The sequence below is a fragment of the Protopterus annectens genome, chromosome 14.part0, assembly GCF_019279795.1.
Source record: "Protopterus annectens isolate FY-2018-M chromosome 14.part0, PAN1.0, whole genome shotgun sequence".
In the NCBI taxonomy this organism is placed as follows: Eukaryota; Metazoa; Chordata; order Ceratodontiformes; family Protopteridae; genus Protopterus; species Protopterus annectens.
Window position 1 is genome coordinate 481,070,625 of NC_056748.1, and position 21,468 is coordinate 481,092,092.

At 43.6% G+C, this 21,468-nt stretch overlaps 1 protein-coding gene across 1 annotated transcript in view; it reads left to right on the forward strand.

Moving 5' to 3' along the window:
- RRP12 (ribosomal RNA processing 12 homolog) overlaps positions 1 to 21,468 on the forward strand; it is a 1,805,151-nt gene that overhangs the window by 58,922 nt on the left and 1,724,761 nt on the right. Inside the window, exon 2 of the mRNA XM_044056239.1 lies at positions 2,320 to 2,555. Coding sequence (XP_043912174.1) covers positions 2,320 to 2,555 — 236 coding nt within the window. The remainder of the gene's footprint in view (positions 1 to 2,319; positions 2,556 to 21,468) is intronic.

A 21,468-nucleotide genomic window follows, 5' to 3' on the forward strand; every position in this document is an offset into this window, starting at 1 on the left:
CCTTGCTGCGACCTCTTTGCATTCCCGACCAACTACTTCGTCCTGCTTCCCCCTCCGGGACAGTCGCCCAGGGACGCTGTAGTCCACGATTGGCCCTTGGGACTTCTTTATGCATTTCCACCCTTTCCCCTCATTCCTCAGTTTCTGAAGAAAGCCTGTCAGTTGAAGAGCAAGGTGATCCTCATAGCACCATATTGGCCTCGACAGATTTGGTTCCCCTTCCTTTGGCCTCACCTACTAGATCAACCATGGATTCTCCATCCAACCCCGAAGTTGTACTCACATCCACAGAACCTGATTTATCCCAACTTGAAAAGCCTGAAGCTCATGGCTTGGCTACTCCAATTCCCTTGATTTGCAAGGCAGAATGATCTTTACCAGTACGTGATATTCTCTTTGCTTCTCCTACATCTTCCACTAGAATTACTTATCTGAGCAAGTGGAAAAGATTTACCTGTTGGCTGAAAGATAAACAAGTAGACCCCTTTTCAGCACCAGTGTCTAATGCTAGACTATCTGGCCGACCGGTTTCAATAGGGTCTATCGGCCTCTACCATTAGAGTTCATTTGACTGCAATTTATAAATTTCATGAGGGTGTCCAAGATTCCTCTCATGTCCATAAATTGTGCAAGACCTTCATAAAAGGTGTGAATCATCTGAAGCCACCTTTTAGAGAACCTATTCAACCATGGGATATATCATTAGTTCTACAGTCTCTGACAATGTCACCTTTCGAACCAGCCTCTTCTTGCGACCTCAAGTATTTGTCATGGAAAACCTTGTTTTTGGTCGCCATTACTTCTGCCAGACGTATTTCTGAACTTCAAGCTTTATGTATCGAGTCCATATTTGATTTTTCATAGAGAGAGAGAGTGTGTGAGAACTAATCCGTCATTTCTACCTAAAGTGACCTCTGAAATGTCCATTAATCAAGCCATTGAATTGGCAGTTTTCTTTCCCAATCATTTAAACAAAGGAGAGTATTGCCTACATACCCTAGATATACACAGGCAAATCCGTTTTTACTTAAACGGGACTAAACCCTTTCATAAATCTGACCAGTTATTTTTGGCCTTTTCTGGACTTTGATTAGGATCTGCTGTTGCTAAGGTCACATTAGCTAGATGGTTGAAGGACTGTGTGACTTTTTTATTTATACACAGCGTAATATCTCGTTGCCTACTACTATGAAAGCTCATTCAACAAGGTCAGTGGCAACTTCTGCTGCCTTCCACGCCAGAGCTTCTTTATATGACATCTGTGCAGCTGCAACTTGGGCTATGCCTCATACCTTCATCAATCCATTACAAATTGGATTTGGCCTCCAGGGGAAGAGTATATTTCGGTTCTATGGTGCTCAGGAATATCCTCCCATGAGAGCCTCCCAGGAATAGAGGTAGCTGGGACTCTGTCCCATGCATAAGGAATAAACGAGGATCAACTATAACGTTCCATCTGTATTGTTGATCCTCGTTCAGTCATTACGACCCTCCCTCCTTCCCCCTCCTGTGGTTTCTAGTGGATCTCACCATCCGGTTCTCTTAAGTTATTTGACCAGAGGGTAGCCTCTACCTTCTTTGACTTGCAAACTCAATCTGAGGTAACGGGGAGAGGGGGATTGTGGGTAAGAGTTTAGCTTGAGAGTTTGAAGCTGACGCGAGCTTGGAAAATGGCCAGCTCTGTTCCGAGCTTGGAACAGATACCCATGCGTAATGACTGAACGAGGATAAACAATACAGATGGAACGTTATGGTAAGACATAACTACTTTTTCTAAGTCACTGTAAATAGTATAAATGTTTTGTGAATTGCCTGAGAAAAGCCAAGTGGGATATATATTCATTTGGTTATTTAAATAAACTTGTCCGTCTATATATGCACGTGTGTTTTTTTTTTTGTTTTTTGTTTTTTTGTTTGGACTTCGCATGGCATATATAGGAACACACATTCATTTTTCGTGTGTGTTATAAACTTATGTATGTACTTGATTATACCAAGGATAGATGATTGTCACTGTTGTGGTGAAACCTTGACTCCATGTGCAAAAATGGGGGGAAAAAAAGGTTGTGGATGGATTTTTTTTTCCAGGTTACTGATGGTAACCTTGTTTAGTCTTGTGCCCCTCTGTGACTAGATAAGTGGGATTAAATAGTATCCCGATGTGTGTGTACCGTTTTTTCTCTGGTTTCATGATTAGTGTATTTGTGTGTTCAAAGTACAGTGCATCTTTGGGAATTTGAGTTATTTTCTTGTGCTGACACAGTTTTATTAAAACTCCTATTTGAACTTAACTTTCCTGTTTGTATTTTTCCCTTCTAGTGAATAGTGACCTGACTGTAGACAGCCTAAAACTTCATAATGAATTACAGTCAGGGTCACTGTCCTCAAGCCTGAAGGAACTCCCAAAAGATTCTCCATTCCTTGAAGAGGAAGAAGATGGTGTGCTTACTGAAAAATCTGGTGGTACCTTTCTGAGTGGCTTATCTGACTGCACCAATGTAACGTTTGGGAAGGTTCAGCGACTCTGGGAGTCCAATTCTGCTGCACATAAAGAGGTAACTAGAGGACTGCAGAGAGTAAGCAAATTCTTGACTGACGTCTGTCTTGTCTTATTAACCACTTCCATGTCAATTTTCTCACTGTAATTGTATCTTGTTAGAACTTTTATTTTACTGCACATCGTGATGAGTCATAGATTCAGACCTCAACATTGAAGTATGACCAGTAGTTTGTACGGTTCTATAATGGACAAAGTAGTGGATTCAATGGTATTGTCTTACAGTGGTTTGAAAAGACAGTACTAAGGAAATTGTGCAGAATGCGAGATCTTGATGGGTATGATCTGACTTCGGAGAGCTCTGGCTATAGGAAAAAATAGGTTTGACACAACAGGTTTTGGGATTGCTAAGCACTTGGTACTGTGCATGGAGTGCCATTACCAAAGAAGTTTGGTTGCCCATTGTGTGGCTCCAGGCTTCTTTATTTTTTGGAGGAAAACACTTGCTTTGATGCAAAACTCCTCTATGTTTGCTATCTTTTAGATTGTCTTGCTCCTCCATTTGTTTTATTCCATGTCTGTTTTTATTTAATTATTGTAGGACTTTGCTTTCTTGTTAGTCAAGGCTTTGTGTAGTAAGTGCCCTTGTAACTTTCTCCTTAATGAAAAGGAAGTGAAACATTTATTTTATCACTTTGAGCCTACAGGTGCTACCCCTCATTCTGATCATTCTAGTCATGCCCTTTGATTACCTGTGTGGTAAGATTTGTGGTTGGTATGTCTGTTACTTGGACAGATAGTACATGATATATTTTTTGTCTTAGTCTTTCCCATGCTCCCCTTTTAAGTCTTCAGTGGTTGGGCTTGCATCTCTGCACTTTTGTGGAACAACACTCGCACAGATGATGTAGCCTCTGTCTGCTTTTGCCATTGTTATAAACTGACAGTTTCATTACATGTCTCCTGTCTGCACTTCAGATGCACTCCTAGGGAGAGACACCCCAAGACTTGAACTCTTACCCACTTTGCTGTGGGGATACAGTCATGATCTTTTTAGACCCTCCCTTCAGTGGACTCTTTGGGTCCGAAGTTAATACAGCACTGTGGAACAAAGAAAACTGGTCAGATCCTGATAGATGTGGGTGTGAAATTTCACCCTGCTCCACATTCTTTTGCTAAGACACCGAGCTAGATGTGATTTTTTTTTTTTTTTGGTTTCTCTCCCTGCACAGCAACAAGAAGGGGCTTGGAGGTGGCTGTCATCCCAGATTACCTTCCAGCAGGGTCATGTGCCTAGAGGGCTATAATCCATTGATCTCTAGGATGCTAAAATCATTAACTGTTCTAAATCCTTTGACTATTTGCCAGTGAAGCCATTCAGGGAGGGTGGTTCACATTCCATGATTAAGTCCAGGGAAAAAATCTGACACTCCTCAGGAGCATATGTAAAGTTTGCTCAGTCCCTTTCTTCCTCCATGCAGATTCTTTTTTTTATTTTTATTTTTTACCATTCCCAGTGTTGCATCTCATCAGAAGTACTGCACAAAGGTGGTGATGCTCAAGCTCCTCAACAAAAGCTGTCTGTGAAGTTGTAGCAGAGGACTGATGTTGGTGTCAGACAACTGATCTGAAGCATCAGACTTCGTGGTCCCTTTTACATGGTCACTGTACAGTCCATCTTCCCATGTCTCTTCAAAGAGATTAGATGTGCTGTTTGTACATCTGCAGTGCTTTTACTTCCATAAAAATCACCGGACTGTCTAGGAAGTTTCTTCACTTGGAAGGTCCCAGACACTGGCAATTTCAGACTGTTCCACTTTAACTCACTTTTGTCCCCAGGACATTGGTTGACCAGAGACTGCAGAGATCCAAGACATTTATGTCTTTGGTTAACTGGGTTTGCATATGAGGCTTGCAAGTATGATGGATTTGTAATTACCTAGGTCAGTTGTAAGGCCACCCTTATGCAGGGGGAGTCGACACTGTTGTGCTCCACTCGTGAAGAAAACCTGTAGTTGAGATAAACAGTTTGCAGAGTATGTGTACAAGGGCATGTTTAACAGTTTTAATTAGGCAACCAGGTGTATTATCGGATCCCATTGTAGAAGTATTTTTGGTTTGGTAGAACTTTTAGTAAATTATCTGTTCTCAGCTCATCCCCTTAACAGTGTGGTTTGGATCTCTGTCTATTCATGACAAAAATAGGTTATGTAGAATAGTTAGGTCTGCTGAAAATATCATTGGTGCTAGTTTGCCCTCCTTACAGGACCTGTACTATTCCACAGTCATGAAAAGGGCAGGGAAGATAATCACTGACCCTTCTCATCCAGGCTACCATCTTTTTGAACTATTGCTGTCAGCCAAGAGTTGTAGATTAATGCACACCAAAACGAGCAGATATAAGAACAGTTTTTTTTCCACAGGCCATCAAGTTCATGAACTGTTAACTAAGCTTGTTATGTTGGTATTCTTTTTCCCAAGCCTCTGAGGATTCTGGTTTCTTTCGGAGTTTATTTCAGTATTTCTTGCACTGAGTTGGACTTTGCACCTTGTATGTATAGTTTTATTTATTTTACATTTGTTTACTGGGATAGTCCGTCTGGTTGTAAGCCCGTGGGAGAAAAGCTCCAGATGTACAAGTTACATAAGCATTAATATAACGGCAAAAGTACATTGATGTAATAAGAGAAATGGAAATGTACATTGGCATCAGTGGCATCTCATTCAAAATCAGAGGATAGTATTGTAAGCATTGTTAGCGTATGCAGTTTTATTTCATTACATAAGCATTTGAGGGTAAATTTAGTATATGTATTAATTTTTTTTGTCTTGTTATAAATAGCTGCATGCATGTCATTTGTCTTATTCTTAATAGTTGTATGTATGTCGTTTTATGTAATTCATAGTTGGAGAGTCACTGAAATCGGAGTAAATTTCTTTTGAATACATACTTGGCCATTAAATGTGATCCTGATACTGAGATGATTGGGGAAGTAAGATATTTAGGTATTTTAAGGGTCTGTATAGACGTCTGAGAGGTGAAGTTGGCACTAAATTTACTTGCAAATATATTTGTATTATCTGGTAGGTCAGAACAGGTAGCTCAGTTATGAATAGGTTCTGTTAGTTTTTTAATGTAACTAAAAGAAGGATCTATAATTCTTTGGCTTCAGAGGTCAACCGAAGTTCTTTTGATATCCTAGAGAATGATGGTTTTTGACTCCACTAAATAATTTAAAAGTTCATTTGTTGTATAGTTTGTTTATGGTGATGGAGGAAAAGGATGGTTTGTTTTTGAATTTCCCATGATGCTTTGTTCTTTTGGGGACTGCTTGCTCAATGCATTTTTTTCTAAATGGGTATATAATTGTTTAGTGAATCTTGCTGCTGTATTAGGTCTGGGGAGGTAAAATCATAAGTGAATTTTGATATTTCATCACATACTAGATTGAGGTCGGCATGTTTTGTAGTCCTTAAATTTAGTAAAGTTTGCTGTAGGAGCTTTTGGGAGATTTAAAGGGGAGTAGGTCATAAGTTAATGGTAAGATTTCACTAGGTAAGGAGATACGAGAAGATTAGTGAAAGAGGTGGCCATATCTGTAAGAATCTGATCAAAACTACAGTGCACTGAGTAGGTTTATTTTCCAGCTGCTTAAAGGAATCTTAAGTTTAGGAATTTTTGGGCATATCGTATATGAGAGGTATAGGTGTCCTAGTTCACTGAAGGGTGGTTAAAGCTGCCCAAAATAAAGGAGGTAATTTAGAACACTGAGGAATCTTAAATGGTTATCGGGTATCAAAAAAAGTGTATGGGTACTCCAACACAGCTGGTATTGGGCCTGAAAGCATGAAATACACAAAACCCTGCTATAAAGGGAGACTGACTGTTAACTGTAACAAGACATGCCTTTCTTCACATGTAGGAGTGCTTGAAAATTAGGCATTTTATCTGAAGTAAAATACACAACACTAACACTGAAATGTAATGAAATGACTGCAGCTTCAGGAGTTGTCATAAAACTAGACAAGTTATGTGAATTTCTATCTCGCCATTCGTTCTTAGAGATGGGTTCGGAGCCAATTCTCGACTCTGTGTCTGTCTACTACAAAGCTCGAGGTCTTCAGACAGCTTGAGGCCAAGTCTCTATCCCATGATGCACCCAGAGTTACCTCTGATCTAGTTTGCCGCTGCAATAGATCGGAGGTTCCTTGCACAGCAATAATAGTCTTTAATAGAGATAGCCTTATAGCTTGTTAGTAGAGATATTTCTTCTCTTTTTGGCCTTGTTTTTTCTATAGGCCTTTAATATTACTCTTCCCTTTGGTGTGCCTTTAAGTCATTATATAGCTTGTAGTTAGATAAGTAGTTAGTGTGTTTTTGAATAGTTCATTTGTATATTGTTCAGCCCATGTTTAATTTAGGGCTTATTTAGACAATTTAGCTTTACTAGTTTAACTTTGCTAATTGTTTGGGTGTGCTAGTCTCTTTAAAGTCCAGTAGGTTGTTTGTATATTTGATTATGGCTGACCAAGATAAGGATAAGCATCCTAAGTCAGGATTTAAAAAGTGTCCAAAATGTGGACAGAAGATGTCTGTGGCAGTCACGTTAATTGCGTGGATTGTCTCTGAACCTTACACTTTCAGGAAAGCTGCTCCATTTGTCATTCTTTTTCATCCAGAATTCTTCAGGAGGGAAAAAGAAAACTCCTAGATATAGGACTTATTAAACCGTTGTTTCAGAAGCTTTGAGTGACCTGGGTACAGCTAGGAAGTCTAAGGCTTCTTCTTTGGAAGTAAAAAAAAAAAAAAAAAAAAAATTTAAGAGAGAGTCTGTCTGCTCTACAGCCCTCGGAGCTGGGCATCTTGTCTTTTCTGAGTCTGTCCCCAGTCTTGGAGCTGGTGTCCGAAGTTCTAAAGTCACCTATTTTGTAGTCAGTGCCTCCATCCATCCATTCATCTCAGTCCTCTAACAGCCTGTCCCATTTGGATGTGGATCGTGTGGTGCAGAAGTTGCTACAGGCACAGTCATTCGCTAAATTTTTGTCTGCTCCGACCCAGGTGGTTTTGGAGCCTAAAACTGTAATGCCATCGACTTTTCCTTCTCCGAGCCATATCGGGCCTTCGGAGCCGGAGGAGTCGGACCTGGTGATTATTGAGCCTTCGGAGCTGACGCCTGTTCCAGTGCCATTGGCTCTGTTTACTCGGACTTCATCAGCACCAATTGAGTCTAGAAGCCGACACTCTCCTGTCAGGTCTGGGGAGGATAGTCGGACCGACATGTCTGTTCTGAATTTGCCTCTCGGGGCCTCTGCTCGGATGAGTTCGACTCCTACGTCTGGTTCAGAATCCACTGTGCTGGTGCCGAGGGGATCGGTGGTTCCTTCGGATCCAGCTTTCCCTTCTCATAGGAGCAGGGGTGCCTTCGAAGCCATGAGGAGAATGATGTCTCCTAAGACATCTACAACTTCAGGTCCAACTACCTCCTTCCCAAAAGCGCCTGTGTCCACTTCTTCACAGATCCTTTCTAAGCGTAGAGACCCTGAGCCTCAGGAAGCCCCATTGGGTGGCCCCTGCTCTTCCGAGACCTCACCAGAAATTCCCCCTGAGGTTCCCAGGAAGAGAATTTGTAAGAGGAAGCACCTAGACTCCCTGCAGGAGTCTCGCACATCTGATACCGACTTGGATGAATCAGAAGGGTCCCCCTCTGAGGATATCTCATTTGCTAAAATATTAGAAATCCTTAGGCAGAGGGGTGACTGGAAGTCCATCAACCCTACTGAAGTTGAGTCTGTTCTCCTGAAGGCTTTTGGGTCTCAACCCTCCACCTCTTGGGTGTCTCCACCCTTCGATGAGCTCCTGGAGCTGGTCTCATGAAGGGTGTGGGAGTCTCCGGACACCATGGAGCCTGTCCCTAGGAGGCCTAATAAATTTATTTCTGCCCCCCAGGAAATGTCTTTCCTTACCAAGGGAGTGACAGTTGATGGCATGGTGGTGGCGTCAGCCACCAAAAAGGAGATGTCAGAAACTTCTTCCTCTATCCATCCTCCTAACAGATTCTAGTATCATGGATAGATATGGGAAGCTCACATACAGTTTAGCGACATATTTGCCTTGCATTCACTGAACTATCTCACTCATTTTACATGACTGCAGAGAGGTCTCCTAAAAGAACTTGGAGATGCTCTTCAGGGTGCAGTAGCTGCAGGAGATTCAGACAAAGTCGCCTCCCAGCTTGCTGCCCTCAGTTCCAAAGTTAACTCATCCAGGCTTCTCATTTCATATGCAGCTGATGGAACAAGTAGGGCAGCAGGTACAGGAATTGCTCTCGGGACATTCCTGGATGCGCTTGTGTTCCTTCGTGGACCCCTTTAAACCATCCTTTGTCAACACCCCGTTGTTTGGCTCGTCCCTTTTCGGACCTAAAGTGAAGGAAACTTTGACCAGGTGTGAGCAGGAAGGAAAGACTGTCTGCCGTCGGAGTCTGTTTTTCCACCCCTACCAGACCCTACCCCAAGGGTCAAAAGGGAGGAGAGATGTGGTTCTGAAAATCTCAATGAGCCTTTCTAGACACACGTGGTGAACCCCCCTCCAGGGGCAGAGGAGGGGGCAATAATGGAAGATGCCGCCTTCGCGTCAGAGGGGGTCCACAAAACCAGGGTGACAGAGACCAGTTCTTTGTGAAGCCCTACAAGCACTCCTGAAAGGAGGCCCAACTGTCCTACTCTGGAGGCAGTCGAAGGTCACTCATCTTTGTATCCAGATGCCTGGCTCAAAATAAACGACAACTAGGTACAAAGTATAGTTTCCAGAGGCTATTTCATTCCTTTCGCCACTCCCCCTCCATTGACAACAAAAGTCCCAGATGTTCCACCCAGTTACAGGGAGCAAGCAACAGTAGAGGTCCAAACATTGCTAAGAAAGAGTCATCCAACCAGTCCCAGCATACCAGACAGGATCCGGAACTTACTTAAGATTCTTTTTAGTTCCAAAAAAGGCAGGACTGGAGACCTTTTTTGGACCTCAGCAGTCTAAACAGATCTGTCAAGAAAGAGAAGTTCCGGATGGTCACACTTCAGTCGATACTTCCCTTTTAGGGAAAGACAATTGGATGTCCTCGATAGATCTACAGGATGTATACTACCATATAAAAATGGCCAGACCATCCAGGGATCATCTGCGCTTCCGGCTGGGAGCCAATCCATTACCAGTTTCAAGCCCTGCCCTTGGGTCTCACTACAGCCCTCAAGAGTGTTCACCAAATGTATGGCAGTAGTCACGGCTCGCCTGAGGTGTTTAGGATTCCAGGTGTTTCCATACTTAGAGACGATTGGCTCCTCACTGCCACCACCAAGCATCCGCTAATACAAGCCAGGGACACCACTCTTACTCTTTGCAATCATCTGGGCATTACAAAAAATTCAGAAAAAAATGCTTTCACTATCGCAGCATATCGTTTTTATTGGAGAAGAATTGGACACCACCACCACCATTTTGAGACTTCCAGCAGAAAGTTTTACTACTTGGTCAGCAGGTCCACAACATCCTATTCAAAGACCAGGCTCCAGCATCAGAAGTGCTAAAATTGTTAGGCATGATGGCAGCTGCAGTATTAGCGATACCGTTGGGTCACATGCACATGCGGATTCTGCAGTGGCTGTTCACTCAATGGTCTTACCAAGAGCCCCCATCGTCTCATCTCATAATGATCACAAACACATGCAAAAAGAATCTTCAGTGGTGGTTGACCTCTCCATGTAATGATAGGTCGTCCTTTTGTCCTACCCTAGCTAGCCACAGTGACCATGGATGCTTCTCTGATAGGGTGGGGCATTTTCAGGGAAGAATAGCCCAAGGCACATGGACCGAACAAGAGATGCATCTGCATATCAATGTCCTGGAGATGAGAGCAGTACTTTTAGCATTGCAGTACCTCCAGGACAGTCTTCCTCTGGGAACAATTGCGATTCAGACAGACAACATTTTGGTGGTCTAGTACTTGAACAAACAAGGAGGAGCCAGGTTCTATCCCCTTTGTCACGAGGCCCTAAGAGTATGGCAGTGGGCTGCATCCACCCAGCGTTTTCTGATAGCAACACACATCCCGGAGAAATCCAACGTGTTAGCAGACTAACTGAGCAGGGCAATTTTGTTACCTCATGAGTGGTCCCTCAAAGAGATAGCTGAGAGAATTTTCCGCAGGTGGGGCCAGCCTTGCTACGACCTTTTTGCACATGAACACAAAATGCAGAAGCTACTTTGTCCTGATTCCCCCTCTGGGAAGAAGCCCCAAGGGACGCACTTGTACACGATTGGCCTCCGGGTCTCCAAAGTTTTGCAGAAAGCAAAAGCCCTGGGAAGGACCATCATTCTAATAGCCCCTCATTGGCCTCGTCAGATTTGATTCTCCTTCCTTCGACTTCATCTGTTGGAAGAGCCTTGGATTCTGGACCCAGTTCCAGACCTTCTGACGCATTCGTAGGGAGCTCTTCATCTCTCTTCAGTCCTTGAAATTGACAGCTTGGCTGCTCCAGTTCCCAACATAGCCAGATTCCATAACCTCTCAAATGAAATGCAGCATATATTGATACCTTCTCATAAGTCCTCTACTAGGAAGCTATACCTTAGCAAAATGGAGAGGATTTTCTATATGGGCTTCTCAAAATGACATTGATCCCTACCAAGCTCCTATTTCCTCCATATTAGAGTTTGACTATGCTTTTCAATAAAGGAGCTGCAGCAGCAACAGTTCGGGTTCAACTTGCCGCTATCTCTAATTTTCACCTTTGCTTTGAAGGATTGCACATAATGTGTCTCAAATTATCCAAAGCCTTTCTCAAAGGGACCTTTCATCTCCGACCACCTGTGAAATCCCCTTATACCCCATGGAGTCTAAATTTTATGCTTCCATGCATTGTTCTCCCACCTTTTGAACCAGCTTCCTCATGTGATTTGAAATATTTGTCATGGAAGACTATCTACTTTTTAGTAGCCGTCACTTCTGCCCTTAGAGTGTCAGAGCTACAGGCCTTGTCCATAAAGCCTCCTTATTTGATTTTTCATGCTGACAGTGTCCCTCTGTACAAATCCTTCATTTTTACCCAAAGTTTGTATTGAAGCTAACTTTAACCAGATCATAGATTTACCAGTGTTCTTTCCCAAACACATCAACAACTTAGAGTATATGCTGCACAAGCTTGATGTTCATAGACAGCTCAGATTTTACCTGGATAGAATAAGAGAGTTCAGAAAATCAGAACAGCTTTTAGTTTCCTTTTCAGATTCCAGAAAAGGTATGCCAGTGGCAAAGACAACACTGTCTAGATGGTTATGATTGTATCACATTTACTTATTCAGCTGCTAATTTACCTTTACAACACAAAATTAAGGGTAATTCTACCAGAGCAGTGTCCACATCTTCTGCCTTTTCTACTAGGCTTCCTATAGACAATATTTGTGCAGCAGCCACTTGGTCAAAGCCTCATACTTTTATCACTCATTACAAAGTTGACAAGGCCTCCAGGGACAGGGCCTCCTTTGGTTCCACTGTCCTGAAAAACATACTCCCGTGAGCCACCCGAGAAAGATGGTGCTTGGGACGCTACCCATCTGTAAGAATGAATGCGAGATGGAACAACTTCACGTTAAAGAAGTTATGTACTCGCCATAACATTCCATGTGAGTTGTTCATCTCTCCTTCATTCTTGCTTCCCACCCTCCTACCCCCTCCAGGGTTTTTTGAGGACCGAGATACTAGTTGCTCAATCTTTCTATGGATTTTCTCCTAAAGAATGATAGAATGGCACATGGTATTATATGCAGCAAACAAGATCTGAGGTAACTCTAGATACATCATGGGATAGGAACTTAGGCTCAAGCTGTCTGAAGACCTTGAGCTTTGTAGTAGGCCAACTTGGAGCCGAGGATCGGCTCCGAACACATCTGTAAGAATGAAGGCGAGATGAACAACTCTCATGGAATGTTATGGTGAGTACATAACTTCTTTATTCCTACTGTACATTACTTTTTAGACTGCGTAGAAATGTAATGTCTGATACATTGATTAGACATTTCTTCACACACTGCAACCAACTTTATTGCACTTAACATGCCATTTTTTGCTTTACTGTTACCAGACAGTTATGCTGTGTCTGGCACTTTGGCCACCTCAAATGAATTGGATTAAAAGCCTGCATTTGTGTTGTGGGAAACCCCCAGCATGGGGGTTTGCCCCCATTATACTTTGTGCCAACTCCACAGTCACACATTCAACCAGTAGCACGTTCAATAAAACTTGCCACTAAAATCCACTAGTTCAGCAAAATATCTTTCCATTCATGAATGGCTCCCTGTTCATGCATTATTTTGGTTGGTGATGGCCAGTAGTGGTCAACTTCCCAGACAAGGATTTCAGCTGATATGAGCTGTCAGTTAAATAAGGCAGCATAAGCTGTTCACATGCAGAACTCATTCCCAGGGTTTGAAACTTTTTTTTTTTTTTTGCAATCTTCTTGCATCTTTCCAAATGAGGTTAAAGAACATGTTTACACCACCTCATGATATAATCCTAGTGTTATACAGTGCAAGTTTTTCTAAATAACATCAGTCTTCCATTTCTTAGTCTGTGATCTTGCAACATTTTTAATACATTGGCATCCTCTTTCAGAATTGTAAAATTAAAACAAAATTTATGCTGTATTGCTTTTAGTACTTATTTGTATTTTAATGTCAGTTAAGGTGACTGCATCTTATTTAGTTGTGTGAGAATTTCATTTAAGATTCCAAGAGTTTCTGTTGAATATTTTCATCACAACTTAATTTAGGCTAGTAATCCTGTTTTGTAGTCTTTAACTAAATCTACTTCTTGGTTACTAATCAGGATCTTTGAGAAGTAATTTGCATTAGATGCTTCAAAACAACATCTTTTGAAACAGTCAAATTTGCCGGCAAACATTCATGACTTCCTTAAGACAGTACAGTGGAGAAGCACATCTGTCTCCCTTATCACGCTGTTCATTATATCTTCATTTTCCCCAAAGTATATGTATTTATTGATGTCACCCCTTCATTTTTATTTGAAGTCCATTAATGTCTTCTGGTTTAAGCACTTGGGCTTTCAGGCCAGTTATTTTACATTAAGAGGGTTCGTGGTCTGCACTCTTGTGGGAGGAGAGGCTGGACTCGGCCCTTCTGAGCTGGGAATTTCTGGTTAAAGGCTTATAGTGCATGCATATCTGAACTGCTTCTTACCGAAGTTGGTGCGCCTTGTTTGCTGTGGCATAGACTGGATTCGAGCCTGCTGGATCTAGCTTTGTTTGTGTAACTTGAGCACTAATCCAGACATTCTCTAAAGTATTCAATTGTATTTATTACTGCTTGGTTGTATTTTGATTAAAGTGTAGCTATCATTCTAAGTCTTTTGGATTAAGCACTTGGGCTTCAGACCAGTTGTTTTACATTAGGAAGGTTTGTGGCAAGCACTGTGGTGGCAGGACAGGTAGCTTTCATCCTAAGTTGGGAACTGCTGATTGAGAGCCCAGTGTCCAAGGGTATTAGTTCTGGTTTAGGCACTTGGGCTTCAGGCCAGTTATTTTACATTAAGAAGGTTCGTGGTCTGCACTCTTGTGGGAGAAGAGGCTGGACTCTGCCTTCTGAGCTGGGAATTTCTGGTTAGAGGTTTATAGTGCCTGAATATTTGAACTGTATCTTACTGAAATTGGTACACCTTGTTTGCTCTAGCATAGACTAGATCCAGGCCTGCTGAATCTAGCTTTGTTTATATGCTTGTTGTTTGCTTGTTATTTCCCTGGAAGCTAATTCCACCTAATACGCGGCTTCTCAGCGCTTCTGTGGATCACTAGTGATATCTGCATTGCTTACTGTACTATTTCCTTGTTTCACTTGAAAGTTATTGTTTGTCCTTTTTGCATTTAGATGTCCTTCAAGAATGCAACTGCAGTCATAACATATGGGTTGTCCTGCCTCAGGTAGCCCTCGGTCGGCCAGATTCCAAAGTCTGGGTCCGACGTCAGCTGATGTCTCATTTCTCTCCGACGTCAGAGCGGCTGGAGTACATAAGCATCAGCCGACGCCATTTTCTTCAGTCTTTCTTGCCGCGCGGTGCCCGAAGCAGAAGCAGTTCGCAAGTGCCGGTCGGTCAGCTCCTGTATTCTTCGAATCCGAAGTCATCAAAAAAGCTAAGTACCCCATTGGGGACCTTTTCTTGCCTCAGCCGATGTCAGAAATTACTGAAAAAGTTAATAATTGTCTGTCTTGTGGTAAACAAATACCTCATAAGGATTTCCACTCTTACTGTCTTCCTTGCCTTGGCCCAGACCACGACGTCTCGGCCTGTGTCGCCTGTGCTCGCTTCAATAAGCGCACACTCAGGCGCCGGGCGGAGTTCGCTGAAGACTTTTTCGGCGAAAAATTTGCGTATACAATGCCGTCGGAACTTCCGACATCGCAAACTCCCAAGAAACGAAAAGACCGGGACCGACATCCTCAGCCCACGTCTACCACCGACTCCACGCCAAAACCTACCGCGAGTGCTCCGGTTCCCCCTGAGATGGTTATTCCACCGCTCCGAACCGAAGACACCGCAATACCGATGACTCCAATAACAGATACCACTCCGACGCCAGTTGTAGATTTTCCTCCGGATACTGAAACCGAGGAAATGCCCGAGACCATTGCTGTAGATAAGGTCACTCCTGCACGTGGAGCTGCCAGGCCTCCTATGGCCATGTCTATTAAGGCCTACACTCGGGCTAAGGCAGCCAGCAAGACTAGGCACCTTACAGCAAAAGCCTTACCTCAAACTACTCCTGAGACACAAATCATGTCTATGGCCGCAGACTTAATTTCCATGATAAGAGGTTCACAGGCCCATCCTGAGAGAGGATCCCAGCCTCCTCCTGATAAGAGGCCCTGGGTTGAACCCTCTGAACCTATCCCCTCAGATGAAGATTCTGAGGACTCTGTCCACTCCGAGGGCCAGGAAGAGCTCTTTCAGACCTATGAAGACTCAGATGCAGAGGATTCCATCCCCTCAGCCTCCCCTCCTGAGTATATTTGTTTTAGGGAACATTTCAAGTGGCAAGGCCAGGAATATTCTGATTCCAGAAAGCGCCTTCGAACCTTCCTTAAAAAGCCCCAGCACAGGCCCTTAGCTATTCCTCCTGTGCTTGATGTTTTGGATGATCTATATTCTGACTCCAGTGTTACCCCTGATTCTCTTCCTCCTGCTCCAGCCAAGCCAGACAGATATTACAGGGTCCCAGAAACACATTCCCATTTATTCAGGGCCCATACTGTTGATTTAGAAACTATTTCTCAGGGACCTAAAGGTGTTTCAGCTTCCACCTCTAAAAATCCCTTGCCCTCCAACAGGGAAGCTAGGTCATTAGAGAGATGGGGGAAAAAGGTTTACACCTCCACCACTTTATGAGAGCTTTGAATTGCCTTTTTCATATGTTACAATATCAGGATTACCTGTTAGATGATTTACAGAAAACATTGGCCTCTCCTGACCCTTTAGACAGGAAGTCTTTGCAGGAAGCTGTACATAATTCTCAACAAGTCAGCAATCACTTTCTGCAGTGTGGATATGATGCATTGGAAGCTTCATGTAGGGCAGCTATGACAGGGGCAGTCATTCGCAGACATGCATGGTTAAAAGAACAGCCTCTACCAGATCATGTTAAGGCAAAACTTCTGGATGCACCCTTGGAAAAGAACAAGCTTTTTGGTGCTAATGCTAAAGATGTGTTTAAAGTCCATCAAGGAAAAAGCAAAATCAGTTCAGATGGTCAAAGATTTCCTCCAGGTTCAGCCCCCCCAGATTCAGCAGAAATTGGCCTTCAAAAAACTGGTCCTTTCCTAATCCTGAAAAATTTCAAAGGGGTAAAAACAGGCGTGGCCGAGGAAGAGGACAATACAGAGGCCCTTACAGGGGACGACAATGGCAGCCAGCAAATCAAAGAAGTGACACAGGGGTCTCACCCGCCCCTCAGACACAATCTCAATGACTTTCCTCTACGTCCGCCAACCAAGGAACAAATAGAAGCACCCTTGGGTGGAAAATTATCTCTGTTTTCAGACAGTTGGCACAGATTGACAAAAGACAAATGGATTTTGGACATTATAGACCAAGGTTACAGGTTCCATTTTCATACCTTACCAAGAAAACAGGGCATGCCAAACCTACCACAAAACCAGAGGGCAGAGGCTATCAAGCAAATTTTTCTGCTTGCTCAGATGAAAGCAATAGAAAGAGTACCACAACAAGAACAAGGCCAGGGGTTTTACTCAAGACTGTTCCTTGTTCCAAGAAAAGAAACTCAATGGAGACCAATACTGGATTTGTCCGCATTAAACACTTTTCTCATAGTACCAAAGTTCAAAATGCTGACTCTACACCAACTCCTTCCCATGCTGGGCAAGGGGTCTTGGCTGATTACTCTGGACCTCAAGGAGGCATACCTGCATGTCCCTATCAGACACAGCTGCAGAAGATACCTCAGATTTCTTGCAGGGCCAGAGCATTATCAATTCTCAGCATTGCCATTTGGATTATCTACTGCATCCAGAGTATTCACAAAATGCCTGGCTTCAGTAATTACTCATTGCAGGCTCCAGGGGATCCAAATTTACCCGTACCTGGACGACTGCCTTATACAAGCGGACGACAAACTAATGTTGACAAAAAACTTGAACTATGTCATACAATTACTTCAGGCTCTGGGATACACAGTCAACTTTCAAAAGTCAAGGCTTCAACCATCCCAGCAAATAACCTTCTTAGGAGCCAATCTAGACACAGCCTCTCAAATGGCTTACCTGACAGAAGACAAGCAAGAGAAGTTAACTCATTATTTCAAGAGTTTGGCAAAACTCACCCAGATGACTGCAAGGAGATTCCTACAGGCCCTGGGTTACATGGCATCCTGCATTCTCCTGGTTCCATTAGCAAGATTACACATGAGAAAGCTTCAATGGTACTTAAAAAGCCTATGGTCTCAGCACAACAACAACTTGGAGACAACCATTCCGCTCATTCCATGCCTACAAAAGGAATTCCTATGGTGGGCCTCGGTAAGCCAGGCAAACACAGGTATGTCATTCAAAAAGCCTCATAACACAGACCATGACCACAGATGCCTCGGACATTGGATGGGGGGAACACATGGAAGGCAGATGTATACAAGGACAATGGTCTCCAAAGGAAACACATCTGCATATAAACCAAAAGGAAATGCTGGCAGTAATGCATGCCATCGAGGCCTTTCGACAACTTCAACAAGGCCATTTACTGATATGGACAGACAACACCACTGTGATGTGGCATATAAACAAGCAAGGGGGCATCCATTCCTACCCCCTTTGCAGACTGACAATGAGTCTTTGGGAAAAATCACTGAGCCTGAACATAGTTACAATCCCAGTTTGTTCCAGGCAAAGACAATGTGCTGGCGGACAGCCTAAGCAGGAATTTCATAGATCCTCACGAGTGGAGGTTACACCCAAAGATCTTCACACAACTCACCTCGACATGGGGCAGGCCAGAAGTAGACCTATTTGCCTCTCACCTCCACCATCATCTACAAAAATTCTGTTCAAGGACATATCATCCACAAGCTTGGAAAATAGATGCTCTTTCATTCAACTGGAACTTCCTAAAAAATCTATGCATTCCCACTTCTGCCACTGATGACCACAGTATTACTAAAGATCAAAGCAGAGAGACCCAAGGGTATCCTAATAGCTCCAGACTGGCCAAGACAACACTGGTACCCACTACTACGGAGCATATGTCACAACAAGAAGTGGGCCCTTCCCCAATGGCCCCTACTTTTGACTCAGCACAACTTCAAAACAGTGCATCCAAACCTTCAGACACTGCAGCTGACAGCCTGGGAGATCCCATGAATAACCTCAATCTATCTCTCTCCAAGGAAGTTCAGCGGATATTAACAGAAGCTCGAAGACCATCCACCAGAAAGGTTTACTTGGCAAAATGGAAGAGATTCAGCATTTGGAATACCAGCAAGAGTCATGATGCATCACTATTGAACATCCCACTCATCCTGGAATATTTGGCAGATATGCTTCAGAATGGACTCAAATATTCTTCCATAAAGATATATGCTTCAGCTATTTCAGCTAGATATAACACTGATCCACCTGTGTTTTCGCATCCTTTGCTAAGGCAATTCCTTAGGGGAATCAAGAACATTAAGCCACCAAGAAAGGCTCCAGTGCCAGCTTGGGACCTAAACTTTGTCCTAGAAAAACTGACTCTACCTCCTTTTGAGCCAGCAGCTTCAGTGGACTTACAATTCCTCTCATGGAAGACAGCTTTCCTGTTGGCAATTACCTCAGCAAGAAGGGTTTCGGAACTACAGGCCCTAATGGCAATACCACCGTTCATAATCTTTCACCGAGACAGGGTCTCCTTAAGAACCAACCCTACTTTTATGCCAAAGGTGGTATCTAGGGTTTCTTTAAATCAAGCTATTCATCTGCCTGCTTTCTTCCCCAATCCTGAAAACAAAGGGGAAAGACCGTTACATACCTTGGACATTTACAGACAACTTCGCTACTACCTGGACAGAACCAAGACCAGTAGGAAGTCTGATCAACATTTTGTAGCTTACGCCCCTGGAGTACAGGGAAAAGCAATTTCAAAACGGACTATTTCAAAATGGATTGGACATTGCATCAGATTTTGTTATTCCTTCCATGGGAAGAGTGTTCCAGCCAATGTCAGACCACACTCCACCAGAGCTACAGCCACCTCTACAGCATTCTTAAGAGGGGTGCCTACAAAGGACATTCTAGAAGCTGCTACATGGAGCTCCGTGCATACATTCTCCAAACACTACAATCTCCCTCTATACTCCAGATCCAGAGCAGACTTTGCTTCGGCAGTCCTGCAGGGTTTGATTGCCACACCATCTCTTTCCTAGAGCATTCCTTCTCCCCCAGCTAAGCTATGGTATTCTACCCATATGTTATGACTGCAGTTGCATTCTTGAAGGACATAGTACAGTTTTGTACCTACCATAAATGTAGATGTCCGATAGATATGCAACTGCAGTCGGATTTTCCCTCCCTCCATACCCCTCTATGCCTTGGGTCCACTCCTATCCCTGTTCCTCTTAGCTGGGGATATCTGTTATGGTGTATCTGTTTATTGCTTACTTACTTGTTTGGAATCCTGTTTTTTCCTTCCAATTTGATTACAGCCTTCCTTGGAGGGCACCTGGCATCTGGGGCAAGAAACACTGAAGAAAATGGCGTTGGCTGATGCTTATGTACTCCAGCCGCTCTGACGTCGGAGAGAAATGCGACATCAGCCGACGTCGGACCCAGACTTTGGAATCCGGCCGACCTGAGGGCTGCCTGTGGCAGGACAAACCCATATGTTATGACTGCAGTTGCATATCTATCGGACATCTACATTTATGGTAGGTACAAAACTGTACTTTACTTGTAACACATTGCATTCAAGTTACCTGGCACTTGCTCACTAAAGCAATTATACAAGTCAGCACTAAAAATTAAAAGCACTACACCCTCACTCCCCACTGGCCCTTGTTTTCAATTATTAAGGAATTCCCAATATTATTCTAGCATGTCCAAAGGTCAGTTGTCAGTCTCCTCTCCGGTCCAGCTGGTGAATCTGGGAATCTTGAGGCAGTGTTATAACTGCCTCATGTACACAGACAACCCTCTCCTCCTCCCACATAACACAAATGCTTGCGAGAGATGCAGCTATTTAGCCAAACTGGAGGCTGAGCTCTCTCAACTCAGGACTGGCAAGACCAGACAGGAGGAGGCAACTACACACACCACAAAACCAGCCTCACATAATGCTACCACACCACTGAATCAAACACATAAACACAGAAAGACATACTCGGAGGCTCTGAGTAAAAATTTACCTAAACAGCAAAGGCCTCCAAAGCAGACACCCAAACAACTGCTACCTCAAGACACCCCACAAGCAACACATAAACCACAAAAGCAGTGTGCAAAGCAGTCACAGCCCTTAAGGCCAAATACAACACCAAACATACTTGTCATAGGTGACTCCATAGTCAGACACACTGACGTCCCACTCACCAGGCTGAACAAGGAGAGGGTCACAGTAAGCTGCCTATCAGGCGCTAGAATCCGCCACATAACACAAGCACTCGGGTCACTCCACGGCAAGTACAAATATGACACAGTCATTGTCCATGCTGGTGTGAACGACCTGAGACATACCTCCCTGGACTACATGAAAAGAGACATAGAGGAGGTCTCTGATTATGTAGCACAGGTAGGTATGACCCTGACCCTGAGCAGTATCCTTCCTTCACCAAGAATGATGCCACAATATAGAGACAAGATGATCAGCTTTAACAATTGGCTTAATGTCTGGTGTCATTCAAAGGGGATCCAGTGTCTGTCTGCCTGGGATGACATGCTTGACAAGCCACGCTGCTTCGCAAGGGACGGCTTGCACCTGTCACCCCTGGGATTCCGGATATTGGCTAAGGCTCTTGCCACCCCCATAGTGCCTTTTTAGGCAAGGCTCAAATTCTAAACCTACCACCCTAGAAAACAAAAATGGGAAGAAACTGAGGGTAATGCTGCTCAATGCCAGAAGTCTAAATCTCAAAATGCACGCACTCGAGGCCCTTCTCAGTATGGAGAACATCGATGTCTGTGCTGTAACTGAAACCTGGTTCAAGGCTCCTGAGAGCACCCCGGCACTATTAGGTTTTACCTCATATCATGCGTTCCAGCCCCAAAACCCGGACCACACCACAAAAGGAGGGGGTGTATCCATATTCATAAAGGATACCCACACCTCCAGGTTGGTGGCAACGCACGAAGCTTCGGAAACCATCCAGGTGCAACTAACCATAGGCAAAACTGCTTTACAAATTGTAGCATGCTACAGGCCACCCTCTCAAACTCA